We start from the raw sequence: 21,406 nt of genomic DNA, 5'->3' as shown, positions 1-21,406 counted from the left end.
ACAAACTGATATTGCCTAAATCATGCCATTTACATCTATGGTCACATCATATAGCCTTTTCCAGGGAGTGTACTTTATACATATTTAAGATTCCAATGCATCTAAAACAGAACACACCTCAAACAGGGCAGAGAGCATGAACAGACTGATTTTACAACAGAAATGTGTTACCACAAAAATGGGGTGGAATCACTACTCCATAGATAGAGAACATAAAAATATTTTATTTAGCATTTTGAAATATTAGAGACTCATAATTATAGATTCTAGCATAATTGGAATGGTAATTAAAAATAAAAGCTTCCCTCTTTTAATTAACTAGCCAGTCAATCTTTTTAAATTGTTAACTGGATATATCAGAAAAATGTCATGTTTGAAATACGTTATCTGCTGGACAGTGCATAATGCTAGCAAATATATGAAACAAGTATCTTATCAATTGGAGAATCCAAGTTTATAAGGCACTTTCTAGAAAGAGAAAAATTCTGATACTTAGAGACAGAACAAGTTTCATATCCAAAATGTGATTTTAAAAATTAATAAATAGAACCCTAACCCTATTCTACTGACGACAGAATGAAGATCTAATAGCAGATCTAATTCAGAATCATAATGAAGAAATACAAGTTATTATCTTTTCTCCCAAATTATCTTTATTTTCACTGCTTCATTTGCAGATCCCCACTGAAGAAAGAAGCAGTTCTGCTCCTAAACTGCTCGTTTATTATTTCACCTCAAATTTTATCAGACCCTATAATATCTGACTGAATCTTTCAGTCCAGGGACAATTACAATGGCCTTGCGACACAGGCATCTTTATTAGCTTTGAAATCCCAAATAATTTTAAATGAATGAATGAAAACTATATGTTATAGCATCTTTGTGCAATTTTTCCAAGTGGTGCATACTACGGTATTATTTTGTACCTATTTCCAAGTATTATCAGATTTTACATAGGAAAATAGACATCTCATGATATATTTTAGCCTTTAAAAAAATGTAATTTCTTTAAAAAATAACTGAGGTCAGTGGTCACCATCTTAGTGTTCTATGGCTGTTCTAATGCCAGCAAATAATTCATTGCTGATCCATGAGTTATAAAGTATATCATGCTTTGACTATTCTGTATGTTAAAAGGTGTAAAAGACTTTCAGTTTACATCTTTAACTTGAAACAGGGAATGCCAATATTTCCCTCCTTTTTTCTATGTTTTTTCAGATTTTACCAGCTTGCCAAGGCTTTGGTTATATTGTTGGTAAATAAGCTAAAACTATAGTAATACAAAATGTTTATCACTCAGCTGAATATGGAAAACATGTTAGTCAATCATGTTAAACATATTGGTTTGGTTACTGATTTAGCCAAATCATAGTTAAGCTTTTGAGTCAGCTCTAAGAAAATCACAGGAAAAACAGCAATTCTGTTTTAATGAAGAAAATGTTTAATTCAGAAAGCCACAATGAAAAGAATCTATATTTAAATTAGAAAGTTAATTTAAATATACTTTATATTCTTAAATTGACAATTAAAACATTATTTCAAATTTTACTGCAATTTCCACAAATACTGGCATTCGTACAGATTGTTATAAATGAAGGAAATTAAGTACTTTTTCCTCCTTTTGTTTACTGTCATGCACAATTCCGTTTTTAAACAGGAAAAGAAAAATCTGGGGAAGTCAAGAGCTTTCCCATTGTACTCAGTTTTGGAGCATTGTGCAGATTAATAAGCAGCATTAAATGAAAGCCTCATGAGTAAGAGGTGTTCAAAGCTACACATTTCAAACTAAAGCTTACATTACCATATTTTCAGTTGTAGCTCAATTTCCAAGGTTGTTACAAAAATCTGCCTAACTTTGATTTCCCAAATGAGCTTTGGACCTTTAAGTCCAAAGAGAGGAAATGTTCTTGAAGCATATTTACCTACTTCCTGGGCCATTATTTATTATTTAACTTTTAGTAGTACTATTTTCATTCATACAAGTGTTCTGCAAACAGCAAATAAAGTTATTTTATGGCTGGCCAATTCAATACAAGTAAATGAAATCACTTGAGTGAAGAACCCAATTTGGGGTACACTGTTGTATCTGCTGTTTGTATGAAGTTTTCTTTAAAAAGTAATTTGTGCCAGAAAGAAATACTATTCAAAACAGTGAAGCCATATATTTTTATACAAGTTACATTAAAATTCCAATGATTTCCAAACAGTTGCTAAACGTGATTCAAATAGTTGAATAGTTTACAACCAGGTTCTCAAGGACTACTTCTGCTTCACAATACTTTCTTGATCACAAAGTACTTCACTAAAGTTCTCTGCTACATCATACTGAAGGCGGAAGTACATTTTTGTGGGAATGAAGCAAAGGGATTTTAAGAAGTCAGATCTAACCTCTGGAATATCATTTCCTGACATGTTGTTGGGCAAAATCTTTGGACCATGCAAAGCTCCAAAATGACACATTCTAGAAAAATAGTCTATATAACAAAAATTAGATACTGATATACAGAAAGAATAAATAGAAAGAGTGGAGTGAACTTTTCTGATGGTTATATACATTGAAAAATGCTACACTATTTTGCCTCACTGCCTATCTACCAAATGAAACAATAGCATGATTATTTAGCTTTGCTAAAATAATGACTATAGACTATTTTGAGCTTTCTCTTTGCTATATCACAATCATGTCTGTCTTACTATTAGCTAGAAAGACAAAGAACAGTGCCTTTTGTGTTTTTAGAACTGGATGTGGGGGGAATGGGAATTATTTTGTTTTCATTTGCTTTCTTATTTCTTCCCAGCAAGTTTGGGGAAATATGTATTTATTAAGAATACATTAAAATACATTTTGTCCCAGTTGCCTGACAACTCTAACTCTAACCCTAGAGAGATACACTGACTATTACAAATCTATTTACAAATGCTTGTATCAACCTCTAAATCATGTCTGTTCATCTTATGGTTTCATATTTTGAGAAGCTGCTGCAACATTATTTTGATTGTCCAGAATTTTCATCATCATAGCTATTGAAATCAAACAAATATTATATTAAGCTATAATATGGCTTGGACTTTCAGGCTTAGTGTGAATTCATCCAGTAGTGCCTTTTTCCATAAAGCAGAACAAAGTAAACCATGGCTTGTCACTACACATAAATGCAGTTGCAATGTATGCTATTCTTCCTGTAATTTTAAAATCAACAGACATTTCAGAATCCTTAGATTTGGGTATGACAGAACAATGTTGAGATAAAGTATTTAAAAAAGAAAGAGGAAAAGAAAATCAAGTACTAAATTCAAAGTAGGCAGCATTCTGTCTAGTCTCACACTTTTCTTTATTCAGATAAAATCATTTAAATGTCAACAAATCTGCTAAGGAAGATGAAATTGCTCCAGGCTTATTTTCCTACTTCCTCTTAATTATACCTATAGAGTGCTTTGTGATAAAACGTATTTACAAATAGAAAACAGCTCCAATGACTGCTACAACAGAACTTGTTGTCAAACAGTTCAATGCTTGAATAACCTTCCTCAATGTATTGGACCTCGGATGTGTTGGACTATATCATACCTAACAGTCTATCAGTTCTAACCAGAAAAATTAGTTTCCTGGTTGGAAGTTATAAGAAATGCAATAAGCCCTTCGTCTTTCAGAACTCTATGCCCATGTCCTTTCATCATGTTTCCCTAATATACCTGAAGGGAATCAGAATGAATAAATCTGATTTACAAGAAAGAAATGAACCGGGAGGCTCTCACAACAGTCACTCGGGCCCTTGTGACCTCTAGGCTGGAGTACTGCAATGTGCTCTACATGGGGCTACCCTTGAGGAGTATTCGGCGACTTCGGCTAGTCCAGAATGCAGCCGCGCGAGCGATTGTGGGTACACCTCGCTTCACCCACGTAACACCTATCCTCCGCGAGCTGCGCTGGCTACCTGTCGATCTCCGGATACGCTTCAAGGTGCTACTTGCCACCTATAAAGCCCTTCATGGTAGTGGATCTGGGTACTTGAGAGACCGCCTTCTGCCGATCACCTCCACACGACTCATTAGATCTCATCGTTTAGGCCTCCTCCGAGTTCCATCCGCTGGCCAATGCCGACTGGCCACCACACGGAGGAGAGCCTTCTCGGTGGTAGCCCCGACCCAATGGAACGATCTCCCCGTGGAGCTTTGTACCCTCACCACCCTCCAGACCTTCCGCACAGCCCTTAGAATCTGGCTATCCCATCAGGCCTGGGGCTAAAGATTGTAACCCGCCCGAATGGTATGAATGTTGCGTTTTAATTATGTACTGTCTTATATGTAAAAGTCTGTCCCCCCACTTCCTTTTGATTGTGAGCCGCCCTGAGTCCCCCCCCCCCGGGAAAAGGGCGGCATACAAATAAACAATCCAATCCAATCCAATGTAATGTTATATCAAAACTATCTTTCTTCAACCTGCTCCTTTTCAGCTGTGACAGAGTACTTCAATCTTCAGTAGCAAACTGGCCAGAATTGATGGAAATTCTATCTAGGGCATGTTATGTTTTATACATTAGACATTCAGTAATAACCTTCAATTTTAAAAAAATCAGATTAAATCTGTTGTACAGGATCAGTTACTCTGAACATCAATAGCTTTACTTTAAAGCACCCTACCAGGGACAAAGGTAATGCAAACAAATCCCAAGTCTTTTGTTAGGATAATGCCTCTCCTGTGAAAAACTAGATTACCTCCATAGATATCCGTCTGTGTATCCTGTTCCTGAGACAAACACCTGTTGGGGATTGAACTTCATCAGATGATGTTCCAGAAGCTTGGTCACTTTCACCATCTGATCCCATTTTTAGGTTTTCGTGTACAATATCTAAATTGAACAAAACCAATAATTATTTAACTGATACTTGAGAAAGGACTTTCCATCACCCTCAGTGATAGTTCTCAGGCTTTAATGCAACTCTCTGTCAGTAAAGAGCATACCAACTTTCTCTCTGTTATTCTTTGGCAGGTGACAAATAGATTTTTATTTAGACACATTTTTACTAATTCAACTGGTTTCTCTGCTGCGGTAGATTTTAAAGTTTTACCTGTAGTTGTTAGTGCACTTTTATACATTACTTTTATTTGTTCTTTTATCTGTATTTTATTGTCAGTCACTCAGATTATCTTTGGAAAAGCAAAATATAAATTCAAATTGAATTACAGATTATTAGTACTTTGGAATTATAAAATGTTAATTCGGTTACAACACTTTTGTCCTATCCAGTATCATTAACTGATAATTGATCTTTCTTTAATTTCATAATTTAAAAAAACAACAAAAGCAGTAATGTACTCTTGATACAGCAAGAAAAAAACAGCTGTATTAAATTAAAATAGATGTAAAATTCTAATCTTCCAAACATTCAATTTAAAAGAAGGCATTTATTAAGAGATGATAAGAAAGAGAACTTGAATTTAGATAAATGTTTGGTGACAGACATCTTCAAATAGCATTGGTCATTTGCCAATAACTACAGTATTTGTTACAGTAAATATCAAATTCAAGCTGCTAAAAATGTTCTTCCCTGAACAACAGAAGAAAATGGCAAAAAAATTAACATTTTTCTAATAAGAAGTACCTGGTGTCTTTGATTAGCTGCTGTATGTACCTTTTAGATATAACAGTGATTGGAAAATAGATGACATATTTGGGGGGAGTTTGACCAAAGTTCAGCCATCATATTTCTAAATTTAGCAAACTAATTTGCAAACAAGTTTTGCAAAATAATTCAAGTTATACTATAGAAATATCCAATTACATGATAATCATTTCACCTCTTCCTACCCTCTGCACCTTTCCTCTTATCATCCCACAACACTCTCCTTTCAATTCTTCCATTTTAGGGAGGACTCTATGAGTCTTTGGAACACTTCACTGACCTCCAGCTACCAATAATCTTTATTTCCAGAAAAGGAAAAGGTTTTGGGTCCTGAGAGGGCCAGACACATTCTGTGAAGTAAAAATGGCAAATAGCCACAGACAAGCAACTTCACTTTGAAAGATTTCCTCCTATCCAACTCCCACAGAGAGAGTTATCATTGGGCACTTTCTACAAACAAGTTGTTCCACATTAATTTCCAATATATGTTAGATTAAACTATTAAAAAAAAACCTGTCTGAAGGAGATGAGCAGTTAAGAAATATGAAAAATAAATAAATAATACAGGACCATTAAAGATTTTTGGTATTTTTTATGTACATCAGTACCACCAGTTACTAAGAAATAGCATTTCAAAGGACATTAAATTTGAATGAAGTATAATGCAGCTAAAAAAGTGTAATAAAATAGGATAGTCTTGCATATATGACAATATGCATTTTAATAAGATATATAGGAAACACTGAGAAAGATGAAGACATTGTTTGAAAAGGTCACCTATAGATGTTTTGTTTTCAGAGCTAATGTTCAAGGCACCAAAAATTTTAATCATTCAGTTTTTAAGTATACAAGAGAGACTTCTGTGACTAATGGTGTTTATTTTTACATTACAGTTCTGAAGCTCACAGCTCATCAGAAGTGACAATTGTCTTCTGAGATGCATTTGCTTTGGTCTACAGAATTGCAAAAAATAATCTGTAATCCCATATAAGCTTTTATTTACTTGAAAAGAAAAAATGATTTTTAAATTAAAAAAGAGTACTGCACAGTAAAAATAATTCAAATTAGGCAAAAAATCTCTTTCTTAAAGCTTATTTAACACAACTGCCTGAATGAATTAAGTTACAGATGCAGGAAATGGGCCAGACCAATCTTTACATCTCTTCTTATCAGATAAAACAATACTCTGTTCACAAGAAATGTTTCTATGTCACAAGCTTATTGACATAAAAAGTACACCTCTGGGAAACCTAATTCAGACAAAGAACAGGCAAGTCTGTCAGTTAATTTTTCTGTAAGGATAGGAAGAAGACCTGATGCACTCATGAATATTTAAGCAATGTGCCATGGATACAGTAACATAAATCCATATAATTGATTTAGACAACAATATAATTGAAAACGGATGGTTTGCTGATAGATATAGGAAAGAGACTGGATTGGCTATGAGCTTTGGGCAAGCACATTTTCACAGCTGTCAGTTCAAGCTAATGAGCTCATGGTACCCTGTATTATCTTTTCTTCCCACTTAGGAAAGCCATTCATAAATGTTTATCATATGAATGGGAAAAGAAACTGAAAATAAGATTGTTGCTGTAGCAATGTCCATATAGAAACTTAAGATACCACTACTCTTTATATACTGTGTGCAGTTTGGATCAACATACTTGCAAAAGGACACATGAAAGTGAAACTAGAGTAGCACACTTTCAAGAAATTACTAGAAGGGGGAATAGAAGATTGATAAAGGAATAGCTCTTTATATTTAAATGTTGAGTATTTTTTGGCATAAGATGCCGTGCTGGGTTGAAGTCCTGGAGGATCTGATTTTAATTTATCACCTTTATGTGACAAAACGAGAAAAGGCTTGCAGGCATTCTTTCCATTGCTCTACTCATATTTTGGAACAGCCTTCTCTAAAATAATGATTTATCCCTTCTTTCCTTAAATTATTAAAAAAATGAATTTCATTGGGGAACTGCGAAGGAATGAGTTGAGGCTACTGGTTGATTGTGTAATTATTTGTTAATTTGAGTATCTGTTAATGTGTAATTTCGTAAAACATGTTGATTGTTTATATACTATAGCTGTTCCTTGTAATTTACTGGGTCAATGTAAATGGCCAAGTGTCATTTTTGATTGTAGCGGGGAAATCTAATAAACAAATAAATAGATTTGTGGTAAATTGAGCATGAATCACTATTAATTTTGATGTCTGGACAGACTTTACTGAATAAGAATCATACAATAAGCAACAGCTGTTAGGATGTAACACTGGAGAACTGTCACTGTTTTGTAAGACTGTCTCTACTTGTGAGCTTCCTAAGTACACTGAATGGCTAATGTCCAACAGAAAATGTTGAAAAATGTACTCTTGACCTGAAGCAGCAGGAGGAGAATTAAAACCCAGCTGTTGTGGTACTAGCACAATGTGGAGTTTGGATTGTTTCCTGGTTTATTTAGTTATTTGGCAAGGTACCATACAATTCTTCTAATATCATAGCCATCATATTTGAAATCTCTGCTTAAACCATTTGATATGCAATGAACATATCTAATATCTTAATTTGGAGATGGTATTACCCAGGACTGTTATATTACAGTTATTATAACATGAAGGTAAGGAAAAAATGAGAGCCTATTAATTTAAAGGATATAAAAAATGCACATTACCTAATCTGCTCCCATTTCTTGGCATTGCCATAAAAGAACCCAGACTGCCCCCTATAACGCTGTGTGGTCGTCGTAATGGAGGCTTTTTGAAGGATCCTGTATACTGATGAAGAAATGAGTGCATGCTGTGTGATGTTGGAGGTCTGCCATTCTTCACAATGGGTTCTATGATTTGCCAGCACCAGCCAGTTCATCCCGCAACAGAGAAATTCAGCAACATGTTGAGAAAGAAAAGAGTAAAATCACCATACAGCCATATTTGGAGCACTCATGTAAATTGTCTAGAAGCAGATTATTAACTTTTCTTTGGAGCATAGGACACATTTCTCAACTATCTTCCCTACCTACTCCCTCCTCAGCCATGATGCCTGACAAATGGAAAGATCCTCTTCTCTGGTGCTGGATCAGTTGTAGTGAAAATCACCTGTAATGGGTTGACTAAGAGAGCGCTAAAAGGACAGGATTGTTTTGTCGATTTAAAGTACACCAGTGTCTTTAATATTAAAAAAAGCTTTAAGTAATGAGAAAGAAAAGCTCTGATTGGATTTTAGTTACCAAATATATATTGAAGCCGTATCATACACCATCAAATTTACTAAAGTTGATACACAGGTGCATGGCAAGAATTCCTAAATTAAATGGCTGAAACTTGTACTGATGAAAATTTTAAAGTGTTACAGAGGATACCAAATGAGTAAAGGTTAATTTGGGTACAAAATGGTCAAGGGAAAGGGAAAAGAATGGGAAATATAATGATATGAAAAAAGAGAGGAAGTGTTGTGACAGTAGCTTTCATTTTGTTCCTCATATATTCCCATAACTATTAATTATACTATTTATAGAGAAAAAAACATGAAGATATTAGCATTCTGCTTAACAACAGGTAGCATATAATGAATCACATGTTAATACCACATTTTGTACTGTCTTGCATTTGATAGTTCTCCAAAACATTGTGAAACATAGGGAGTTTGGCGGTGTGTGTGTGTGTGTGTGTCCTTGGTGCTCTCTGAACGCGACTGCTTGTAGATGTTTCATTACCCAAACTAGGCAACATCATCAGTGCATTGGCACTGTAATACAATTTGAGTAATGAAATGTCGGCAAGAAAACAACCAAGCACACCACGGATCCCTCATTTCAATCCTGAGCTACAAATATTTTCTTCTATCGGTACATAGAAAATTAATAGGAGCATTCAACCATTTGCAAACCTTTGTGAAAATCTTCTGATGGCTACATAAAGTTAACAGAGTTTATAAAGAGACACTTCCTATTGCTCAACCACAATCCATTTGTGTTCATTTAAGAATAATGTTTAGCAACTCCTCTTCTTTTTTCTGAAGCAAGCCATAGGGTGGTCTCTCAGGCATCCTATATTTTAGGTGACTCTCATAATAGCTTTGGTTAGAATCAGAGTGAGTTCCAGTGCTCCCAAAACATAATGTTTAGTCAGCATTTTCCATATAAAAACACTCTAATAGGAATTGGAAGAATTCCCTCTTGTAATCTGACAATGCATACTCAAAATCAAAAGGTAGAAGGAACAGAAATAGCTATATTTGACAGTAATAGTCATCATCATCATCACTATCACCATCATCACCATAATTTGATGATGCTGATATCAGTGTAGTCAAGATTGGTATTTTATTCTTTCTGAAGTTTTAGACAACTACAGTCAGGGAATTCTAGATAATTTCTAGATTTGATAATAAGGGACTCGCTTGTCAGATATGTGGGTATTTCACTGCTCATATAAGACATGAGAAACAATCATGAGTAAGATGTGAAAGCTTGGAAAAAATAGAATAAGCAATTTTCTCCCATATACTTGCTTTATTTTTTCCAGTTCTAAATTTAAAAATTTCCCCTTCTTTGCAAAGGTCTCAATCTATGGTTTGAATACTTCATATATTTTACAATATTTGTAACACATCCCCACCCTAACAGTCTCTGAGTGGAGTACAACAAAATAAATCACAAAAGACAAATACAAAAATAAAAGCTCAATATAAATAAATCAATTAATGCATAGTTATTTATTTACTGTATATCCTGAAATTATTATTATTTATTTTTATAAATAACTTAAGTCAGCAAACATACCTAATATTCCTTCTGCCTCTTATTTTCCCCACAACAATTCGGTGGGGTGAGCTGGACTGAGAAAGAGTGACTGATCCAAGGCTCAGATGTTTTTCATGCTCGGACCAGAATTTATAATTTCCTGGTCTTAATCTTATGCCTTAACTACTAGACCAAAAAGCAAAATAATCTAATCTAATCATCTAATCTAATCTAATCTAATCTAATCTAATCTAATCTAATGCACATTGATTTAACTTGTTTATGAAATGCCAGCTGGTACAGTCATTTGTATCTCTTGCAAGAGGGCATTTCATAAAATGAGAGCTACCAAGAGAATATTACTATCAATGGGTCTATGCTCCATGTATCTTATTAGGATTGGAGATCTGCACCACATCCTCATTTGATGACCCAGTGGATGGGTTCAATTCTGCTATATAGTATTTATATATGTTGGAGCTATCCCACAAACTGCTTTAGAAATTTTAAAAAAATTGGCATCATTAAGTGAAATGTAAACTTTATGTGGCGTCATTTCCTTACACTTTGTATGTAGCTTCTTGTCTAATGCCTTGTGATGAATTCTCATATGGAGCAAGTCACAACTCCCCAAAGGAAGAGGATGTCTACACACAATTTAATCTATCTGGAAAAGAAGCAAAACTGTGTCCATATGATACATGAGTAGTTACTAGGTAATAACAATTGTTTGCAGTGAGGGACTGATTTGGTAACCCTGCTCTCACTTTATTCATAAGAGAGGAACAAAGGAGGCAGCAGATCTTAGGTGAACAGCATTTTCACCCAATTCAAAATGAAGCAGTTGCTTAGGAACAAGATGAGGAAGCATTTTATATAACAAGATCATGAATTAAACCCTTTTGCAGTAGAAAGATGTGGAAGCTTTACCGAACTTTCTTTTTGTAGTGTATTGTTATTTGTGAAGTATTATGTATGTCTATTGAATCACTTTCAAAATAAAGGGCAATGATGCCTGTAGCAGAACATAGCACTGCAATATGAAATCTATTTTGAGACATATAGGCAGGGTGCACTCAAACAATAAACTGGTCCATAATTTGCCGTAAAATAAATCCCAACGACATTATTTAATGTTAATCTGAAACAATTTTAACATGAGTCCTATCCTGTATAATGTTTTTGGTTACTAAAACAACATGCATGTTGTAGTAATTGTAAACCTCCTTTAATTTTGGAATAAAAAGAAAGATGCTGATATTAAACTCAATAATAATCAAAAGCTTATTATACTTTGTGAATCATAATACACAAATCTTATAGTATACATTGTTAGTTTGCCACAATCTTATTTTTGTTACAAAACAAAATTGCATGGCACCTCCTCTGAATACAAAAAGTCTTCAATTTATGTCCAATCATTTAATTTTTCAGTTACAAGAGTACTGAAAAACATGAATTATGGACAGATTTTGCACTTATAACTGTAGCAGTGGCCCCGCAGCCACATGATAAAAATTCAGACACTCAACAACCAGCAGGTATTTATGGCTGTTGCAGTGTCCCAGGGTCACGTGATTGTCATTGAAAACTTCCTGGGGGTTCAATGCAACAAGCAAAGTCAATAGCTGGACCAAAGGATTGACATGGGTGGCAGAGAAGGGGAGCAATGACAGGAAATGTGTGGTGATGTAAATATACAAAATGCTGTGACTAAAGTAAGTAATCACAGCATTTGTGTGATTATGCTATCATGTACACACTGTTGTTTTGGTATCATTACAGTTTGCTGCAGATGCCAGTGGAATTCATTTGAAACAGATTTCAATGAAACATGAGTGCTGGTTTACCTTTGCAGCCAGCTACTATATGGTGGTTCAAAAAGCAGAACTTATTTTTGTACATTTCTTGAAGTACATACAACTTGGGGTACTATACCAATTTGGAAAAGACAATTTAGACGATTTTGTCAGTCAGGTGCTCAGTTCATGTTCCCACACATCCTGAAGCACCTTTTCTAAACTGAATCTGAAGCATTCCACTTTCAAATTACTTATATAGAACCTTTGAAGTACTAAGAACAGTTTAGATAATGATCACTGAAACAATGAATGTATGCATTTCTAAATATTGCACCATGTTATAAGTTAGGGTAGGGAGAAAGAAAATGTGTCTATACCTGTTAAACAAAATTAGAATTCCAAAGTTCTCCTGCAGAATTGAAAACCATTTTGTAATAATTCATATATGAAGTTGAACTAAGTAACTATGGTTTCTTTAATGTTTGTGAAATCTGATTATCCTATTCTAAATCTGGATATTACATGGAAACTCATTGTAATCTCAGGATACACTAGGTACCTATTCTATGCTGGAGCTGAACTGATAACAGTCATATTTACTTGTAGTAGTTTGTATTTCAATTGTTTCCTTTTTTCCTTTCTACATATGGTCAGATACCTAATGTTCTCTTTGCTTCTGCAATGATTCTTTTTATCTAAACAATTTCAGTTCCCATGTATGCATATTCACTTAAAATGGAATTTACAACAAGAATCTGTTCTTCGGGACATCACAGTAACAGTTCTATCTATTAACTATACAATAACTGCCTATTCTGCATATCAGTTATAATGTGACTTCTTCAAATTAATGACTTTTTCATTATTCTTTGTGCTAATTATAGTTAGTCTGGATTTTATCAGACTGATTTTCATTTATCTGTTCTGTATTAATATGAGTATTGGGTAGAGGATTTGTAACAACATTCATTAGACATCAGTCAGCAGAGATCTGGGGCATGCGGCATGTCCATATGGGACTGCATGGGGCAGGCAGAGGTTGAGGGGAGCCGGTAGTCCTGCAAGTAGCTCGGTTCTATGGTATCTAAAGCTTTAAAGGCAATAACCAGGAAACTTGAATTGCACCTGAACATCTACTGGGAGCCAATATAAGTTCATATGTGAGTAAAGGCAGGTGAGCCAATACTTTTGGCAATATAGTGTACATTTTGCATCTGTCATAGTCATTGTTTTCTTCTTTTAAATTTACAGATAACTGCACATAAATGCTAAGTATGCATTTCAAGGAAGATGTCATGTAAATTTGTACTACTCAGAGTTGCATCATTTCCTGTTCATTTAGAGATCAACTGAAACACATAATTTGACCAAGGATATTTAAACTTTCATATATAATTGTAAATGTAGGGAAGAACAGGCTGGTGAAAAAAATTAGAGAGATTTCTGCCTCTCCTATTTGAGCCTTCTCCCAAGCATCAGCATGGCAGAGTTACCTATAAAACTGTAGCCCTGAAATAGGCAAGGTAGGAGAAATGGAGAAATGTGTGTTTTGGAAGCTTTGCAGCCAGCCACAAACAGAGAAAACAACTAAATAAAGGAATATATTTTTCCTTCACAGAAACTGAATAGCCCAAAGGAAAAAGAAGAGGCACAGCATAGCACAATGTGGGAACGTGCAAGTGCTTTATGCAGTGCCGATTAATAAAGAAGAAAAATGTAGAAGAAATCCTAGAGTGGGGGGATTTAAAGACAAACCAATCTCTCCAAGGGAAAACACTGCTCTATGGGCACTAAAAATATAGAAATAATAGTAACTGTATAATAGCTATAGTAAAAGAAATGAGAGTACGGATGATATAAAGGGAAAAGAAAGCACTCACATATACTGTAGATTTGTATTTTTCTTTTTTTGTCTGTTAAGGGTTTTTCCCCAAAAGATCTCCCTAATCCATCTGTCCCTGTGTTTTAATCCCAGCTTTTCCATAATGGCTGGCAAACAGCCACTTGCCTAGAAATGAATTGTGACCACTACTCAGGGAAATGATTTCCATGAAATTTAGAGACTAATGAGAAGCCAATTTTACTGTACAGTTGTTTTAAAAAAGTCAACAAGAAGCTTTAGTTGACAAGATGTTATATTCCTGTTTGCAAAAAATGTATCTTTTTCTGAATTGGAGCAAGATCAGGAGGACTAGGGAGGATTTTATGTAAGAGAATACTGCCCAGCAAGTAACTTGGGGGAGGGGGGGGCTAGAGGGCGCATATGACACAATTGATCTTTTTTTTCCCTTTTAAGCTATCACTGTAAGGCTGCTTGTTTATATGCAGAAGAGTTGCCTGGAGTGCCCAGCCAGTCACATAGCAACTGCTTGAAGAAATGAGTTCCCTTCCTTGGATTGCTCTGTGACTCCTGCAACTTACCTTTGCCTTCTTTTCAGGGCAGGCTGGCACATTTCCAAACTGTAGCAACTGATAATTCCACTTTCTAAGAATAACTGTGCAGCTTATCTGGAGACCAGAGCTCTATGTAACATATCACCCTCTTATTTCATTTAATGAAAATCAAACAAAAATGGCATAGATGAGAAAGCAACCTTGGTAGTTGCCAAGGGAAATTACAACTGAGATACACTGCCTATCTCGGAACAGGGATTTGATAACCTCCATAGCTCTCTATTTTCCTTCAATAGATACCTAAAAAGAGGTTAATTTTATACGAATCTGTCAATGATCCACCTTTCATCTCTAGTTTCCTCTCGGCTAGTATTACATGTGGTCCTCGACTTACAACATTTTATTTAGTGACTGTTCAAAATTACAACAGCATTGAAAAAAGTGACATGACCGTTTTCACATGTAAGGCTGTTGCAGGATCCCCATGGTCATGGGGATCAAAAATTAGATGCTTGGCAACTAACTCGTATTTGTGATGGTTATAGTGTTCCAGGGCTATGTCATCACCTTTTGCGACCCTCTGACAAACAAAGACAATGGGGAACCCAGATTCACTTAACTGTGTTACTAACTTAACAATTGCAGTGATTCACAACAACTGTGGCAAGAAAGGTCGTAAAATGGGGCAAAATCACTTAAATGTCTCACTTAGCAACATAAATTTTCTGCTCAGTTGTGTTTGTAAATTGAGGACTACCTGTACACCAGCTTTCCTTTTTAAAAATAATTTTGATTAAAATTTAAAAAAATATAATGGCAATTGGACCTAAATTCTGAAATAAAATAAAAAATAAAATAGAATAGAAAGTAAAAGAAAAGCAAAAAAGAGAAAAAAGAGGAAGAAGAATAAGAAAAAATAAGAAAAGGAGAAAAAAATATTTAAAGTAATCAGTTCTAATGTTCATCACAAGTACAAACTTAGTGATTCTTCACCCCTATAAGATTCAATGCAAGTATCTCTTTGGAATGCAAAATAGGTGGCATATAAATTTAATAGATACATAAATAGATAAATCTCCCATAACCCATTTCTTATCCATAAATCATTAACACTTCACTTCTGGTATCAGTAAAAGTCCATAAAGTTTTCCAAAGTTTTATAGAAATGTCTTATTTTAATTTTGGTCAAATAAATTTATACTTTTCCTTTGTGCTTCTAACAGTCTTGCGATTTCTTCTTTAACATCTTTTGGAAATAATCTATCCACAGTAGAAGACATCTTTGCTGACATTGTAGCTGCTAGTTTTTGTCCCCACTTAACTATCTCCTGGAGTATTTGAAATGCCATATCATTTTCTGTTCTTTTTTCCCAATGCTGATCGAAGACAAAATACAAGCCTCTTCTTTTAATTTTTCTGTTTCCTTCTGGGCCTCGAATCTTTAGTCCCCCTTGAATTAATAAAATCTTGGATGTCTGTTATAACTTCAGGTAGACTAAAATTTTGTTCCCATTAATATGCTATTTATACAATTATTTTCAAAACCTTATAGGAAAAGTTCTAATAGTCCAAATTCATCTGTTCTCTTAATTTGATTATACTTTCTTGAATTAAAGTCTTATTTAGCTTTGGCTATTCTTTTTTAAACTCATAGTTATTTTTTTAAATTCTGAAATGAAGATAAACTTATGCTTTGCAAATTTGTTATTTTGAAGAACTCTACTAGCAGTGTTCTTAAAAAGGCTCTGCAGTGGTTGAGACTATGTGGTTGAGATTATGTTGGCTTCCCTTCATCTCCGGGCACTGAAACCCTTGGGAAACCACTGTTGTTGTATGCTCTTACCATGAGAAGCAACAATCTAAAAGGATGGGAGATCTCCATTTTTCTTTTTATCTGCGAAAGTTCTGTGGGATCAATCCACTTGGTCCTTCAGTCATGACTATAATCTTGTCTCTTCCCATTCAGAGACACGCTAGCTCACCATTCATCACCTGGAAATCCAGTACTACCCCATTTTTCAAAGATTGCATGAGAAATCATACCTTTGATTTGAAAGTCTTTTAGATTTTCAAGGAACTGAATCTGAGAGACTGTATATGTACAATATGATCATTTTGCCTGAAATACATACTTCAACGAATTATTTAAACCAATGAAAAATATACTGTACCAGCAATGATGTGCTGAGTCAGCTTGTTCATGGAAGCTGAGTATTAAATTGGATTTTTGCAAGCTGAATGAGTCACAACACCCAGCAATGGCTGGCAAAGCTGATTATCATGTTTACCAGCACATCACTGTATACCAGTGAAAGAAAGATGCACAACTTCTTTGCATTACCCATAATATATGTTTAGTGCAAAATCTTTATTTCAGCAAAGAAATTCAGACCATCTTAACTATTTGTTCTTATATATCTGTGTCATCTTAACTAGATGGAATATACTTTTCAACCCATACAATTCCATCTATTAAAGTACATAAATATCAACTTTGGACTAGTCACCATTTTATTCAGCAATACTAAACATCCAGCAGACTGCAAACATAGCTTTCACTTTTAAACTAAACTACTCTACTCTACAACTGAAATTTCAAATTGCTGCACAACACTGAAAATAAAATGCAATATGAAAAAGAGATTTAGTATTCAATACCTGAATACATCTGCTGGGCTGTAAAAATATGGATGTAGCTATGATACTAATAGGAATGGAATGATGCAGGGTTTTTGCAACCCAATGTACAATTCAATATTGTTAAATAAACATAATGGAAATTTGGGAACATTCAATTAAAATATGTTCTTCAATAATAATAAACTGAACAAAACACATTAGAAATATTTTGTGAAAAGCAAATATTATAATTATCCAAAATAAAAGACACGGCTACATTAATTCCAAACTCAAAATTTATCTTGTTAAGGTAATTATTATCAATAAATAACATGTTCATTTTCTAAGTACTTTACAAAAATAATAAATGTGGTGCCTGTACTTACCGTTATCTTTGTTGCTGTTCTCTTCAATTGTCATTTGTTCAGCCAGTTCAGAAAGTGACTCATCAATAGTCTGACTCCCACGCAGTGTTAAAGAAAGTCTTCTCTTAAACTTTTTCATTCTACCAGCTATAAGCCTGGCTTGAGAAAGCCTATTAAAAAAAAACAGTGCAAACTGTATTTATCTGAGTTTAAAAGAATTATTAACTAAATTTATATGCCACCTGACTACCAGCAATTCATTGTAGCTAAAAGAAAACTATTTCCATAATCAGGAAAAAAATATTTTTGTTGCTTTTATCTATCAATATGTACAATAATTGCTTAATAAGATAAATCTCTACAATGGTTAATGTATTTGAAAATAACTGGAAAATTAAAAAATAACATCAAAGAAGGAGGACATACCCTTAGAAAGATAACAGAATTTGAAATACTTATATAGAACTGACAATTTAGTAGGATGTATTTATAGTTGATACTTAAATATGATCGGGAGACTGGACAACTTAAAAATTGCATGATAAAATGGATGTAAAACTATAGGAAAAAAATCAATACAATTTACACTAAACTACAATTTGAAGCAAAATTGGTACAAAATATTCTACACATGCTATAACTGTCCATGATTGCCAAGATGAACAAATCACACCACAATAAATACTAGAAATGCCACAATAAAGGAACATTGACTCAAAGAAACATACAAAACCTACAGAAAATTCTGAAAATAAGATTAAAATTAAAACCACACATATTTTATTAGGTATAATCACAGAAATGTAAACAAAAAGCTTCATAATTTATTAAGATGTATGCTGACAGTGCCAAGAATTAATATGATACAACATTAGAAAAGAGAAACCGTGCCAACAATATAAGAATGGGAGACTAAAAGAATATGCAGCAATGAAATATTCACATATTCACAGCAAAATGATGGAGTTAACATTTAGGAGTAGATGCTGTTTTTATTTCAAGTGATAACAGCATTAGTAGCATATAAAAGCACACATTTTACCCAAAGTAAAATAATCATAATCGATTAGAATTAGAATTTAGAATTAGAATTGATTTTATTTGTAGGCCGCCCTTTTCCCTGGGGGGACTCAGGGCGGCTCACAGAAACCAGGGAAGGGGAAATACAGCACTAAGACGACAACACATAATAAAATAATAAGCAACATGCATACAACATTCGGGCGGGGTAATGGTCCTTATCCCCAGGCCTGACGGGCGAGCCAGTTCTTCAAGGCTATGCGGAAGGCCTGGACGGTGGAGAGGGTACGAATCTCTACGGGGAGCTCGTTCCAAAGGGTCGGGGCCGCTGCTGAGAAGGCCCTCCTCCTTGTAGTTGCCAGCCGACACTGGCTGGCCGATGGAGTACGGAGGAGGCCTAACCTATGAGATCTTATAGGTCGTAGGGAGGTAATTGGCAGAAGGCGGTCTCTCAAGTATCCAGATCCACTGCCATGTAGGGCTTTATGGGTGATCAGTAGCACCTTGAAGCGCATCCGGAGATCGACAGGTAGCCAGCGCAGCTCGCGGAGGATAGGTGTAATGCGGGTGAATCGGGGTGCACCCGCGATCACTCGCGCGGCTGCGTTCTGCACTAGCTGAAGTCGCCGGATGCACCTCAAGGGCAGCCCCATGTAGAGCACGTTGCAGTATTCCAGCCTAGAAATCACGAGGGCCCGAGTGACTGTTGTGAGGGCCTCCCGGTTCAGGTAGGGTCGCAACTGGCGCACCAGGCGTACCTGGGCGAATGCCCCCCTGGTCACAGCCGCTATATGATGGTCGAATGACAGCTGTGGATCCAGGAGGACTCCCAAGTTGCGAACCCTCTCTGAGGGGTGTAAAATTTGACCCCCCAGCCTGAGTGTTGGATTAATGGCCAAATTTTTGGGAGGGAAACACAACAGCCACTCGGTCTTTTCTGGGTTGAGCACAAGCTTGTTAATCCTCATCCAGTCCATGACGGCTTCAAGTCCCCGGTCCATCACGTCAACCGCTTCATTGATTTGGCACGGGGCGGACAGATACAATTGAGTATCGTCCGCGTATTGATGGTATCTAATCCCGTGCCTACGGATGATCTCTCCCAGCGGTTTCATGTAAATGTTAAATAGTAGGGGGGATAAGACCGAACCCTGCGGCACCCCATATTTCAGGGGCCTTGGGGACGATCTCTGCCCTCCCACTAACACCGACTGCGACCTGTCCGAGAGGTAGGAGGAGAACCACCGTAACACGGTGCCTCCCACTCCCACCTCCCGCAGTCTTCGCAGAAGGATACCATGGTCGATGGTATCGAAAGCCGCTGAGAGGTCAAGGAGGACCAGGATGGAGGGATGTCCTTCATCTCTGGCTCTCCAAAGATCATCCATCAATGCGACCAAGGCCGTTTCAGTGCTGTAACCGGGTCTGAAGCCTGACTGGAAGGGGTCTAGGTAGTCTGCTTCCTCCAAGGACCGTTGGAGCTGGAAGGCCACCACCTTCTCAACAACCTTCCCCAGAAAGGGGAGGTTGGAGACCGGGCGGTAGTTGTTAAGGACAGCTGGATCTAGGGATGGCTTCTTCAGAAGGGGTCTCACCACCGCCGCTTTTAGTGTGGCGGGGAAGTTCCCCTCCCGAAGAGAGGCGGTTACAACCGCCTGGATCCAGCCTCGTGTCACCTCACTGCAGTTAGAAACCAGCCATGAGGGACACGGATCCAGAGCACAGGTGGAGGAACTCACAGCTCTCATGGCCTTGTCCACATCCCCGGGGGTAACCTCCTGAAACTCAACCCAGAGCTGTTGAACTTGATCCCCCTGAGTCTCGGCTGGAACTGCGGGTGTGGAGTCCAAGTCCGTCGATAATCGATAAAACATTTATTAATCTGACAAAAATACATAACATTTTAAATGGATGGATGGATGAATGTACATATGCATGCATATAGCCATACCCATACTAGGCCATACACATCATTTGACTCTATAAGATGCCACCCTATGTGAACTGCTTAAACTACCTTTGTGAGAAAACATTTATAGCAAGCTGAAGTGACTCTTTGTGGTGGCAGAAAGGAGAATCAGACAGAAACCAAGTGGCCTAGTAAACCACAACGTTCATATTTACTAGCCGTATTTCAAAAATAATACAATAGCAACCATGCTGACCTAATACATAGAAGAATGTCGCAGGATTTCCAGAGAAAAAGCAATTTCTGTTTCGTCCACAATATAAATGATGTAGTTGCCTGCTGAGAAATCCAGTTTGGTCTAATAGTGAAGGTACTGGGGCTATGAATGAGGAACTAAATTCTAATCGTAACTTAGGTCTGGAAATCAGCTGGGTGACTTTGAGTAGTCACTCCCTCTTATCTCTAGAAGGAAATGGCAACTACTGCTGAAAATGTTGTCAAGAAAATTGCAAGGACTTGTCCAAGTAATTCTCAGGAGTAAAAAAATTGCTTTGAAGTTGAGTCATTGACCTAATTAAAACCTGTCTGATTCAAGCTTCCAATAGGAGACATCTGTCCCTTCCCTGCAGTGCCCTGCTTAAGAGAGAGAGAGAGAGAGAGATCAGAAAGAGAATGAGGGAGACAAAACTAAAATTTCAGAAAGAATAGGGTGGATGTCCCAATTCACTTTTTTCTCTGCCCTTTGCCACTATTTACTTTAGTATCCCCTCAAAGGAATGTATTTTTTGATGGCCACAAGGTTTTCTTAATCTCTGTTCAAACTTTTATAAAATCCTTATTGTTTGCTATCATTATCTCAGACTAAAGAAGCAAGAGCTGTACATTAGTGCTAAAGCCCAAAGAAAATGCTAATCTCCTAAAAATGTCAA

General features: G+C 36.1%; 1 protein-coding gene across 2 annotated transcripts in view; it reads right to left on the bottom strand.

Moving 5' to 3' along the window:
- Positions 1 to 21,406, bottom strand: part of CDK17 (cyclin dependent kinase 17) — a 70,951-nt gene that overhangs the window by 22,792 nt on the left and 26,753 nt on the right. For both annotated transcript variants that reach the window (XM_014051529.2, XM_014051530.2), the window contains exons 2-4: positions 17,570 to 17,718; positions 8,299 to 8,463; positions 4,717 to 4,850 (exon numbers count right to left, since the gene is read on the bottom strand). In XM_014051529.2, coding sequence (XP_013907004.1) covers positions 4,717 to 4,850; positions 8,299 to 8,463; positions 17,570 to 17,687 — 417 coding nt within the window. In that variant the 5' untranslated portion in view covers positions 17,688 to 17,718. The remainder of the gene's footprint in view (positions 1 to 4,716; positions 4,851 to 8,298; positions 8,464 to 17,569; positions 17,719 to 21,406) is intronic.

This window comes from Thamnophis sirtalis, unplaced genomic scaffold, assembly GCF_051295495.1.
Source record: "Thamnophis sirtalis isolate CommonGarterSnake01/CBP01778 unplaced genomic scaffold, rThaSir2_p1.2 scaffold_9, whole genome shotgun sequence".
Lineage (NCBI taxonomy): Eukaryota > Metazoa > Chordata > Lepidosauria > Squamata > Natricidae > Thamnophis > Thamnophis sirtalis.
This window is presented reverse-complemented; position numbering and strand designations above follow the sequence as displayed.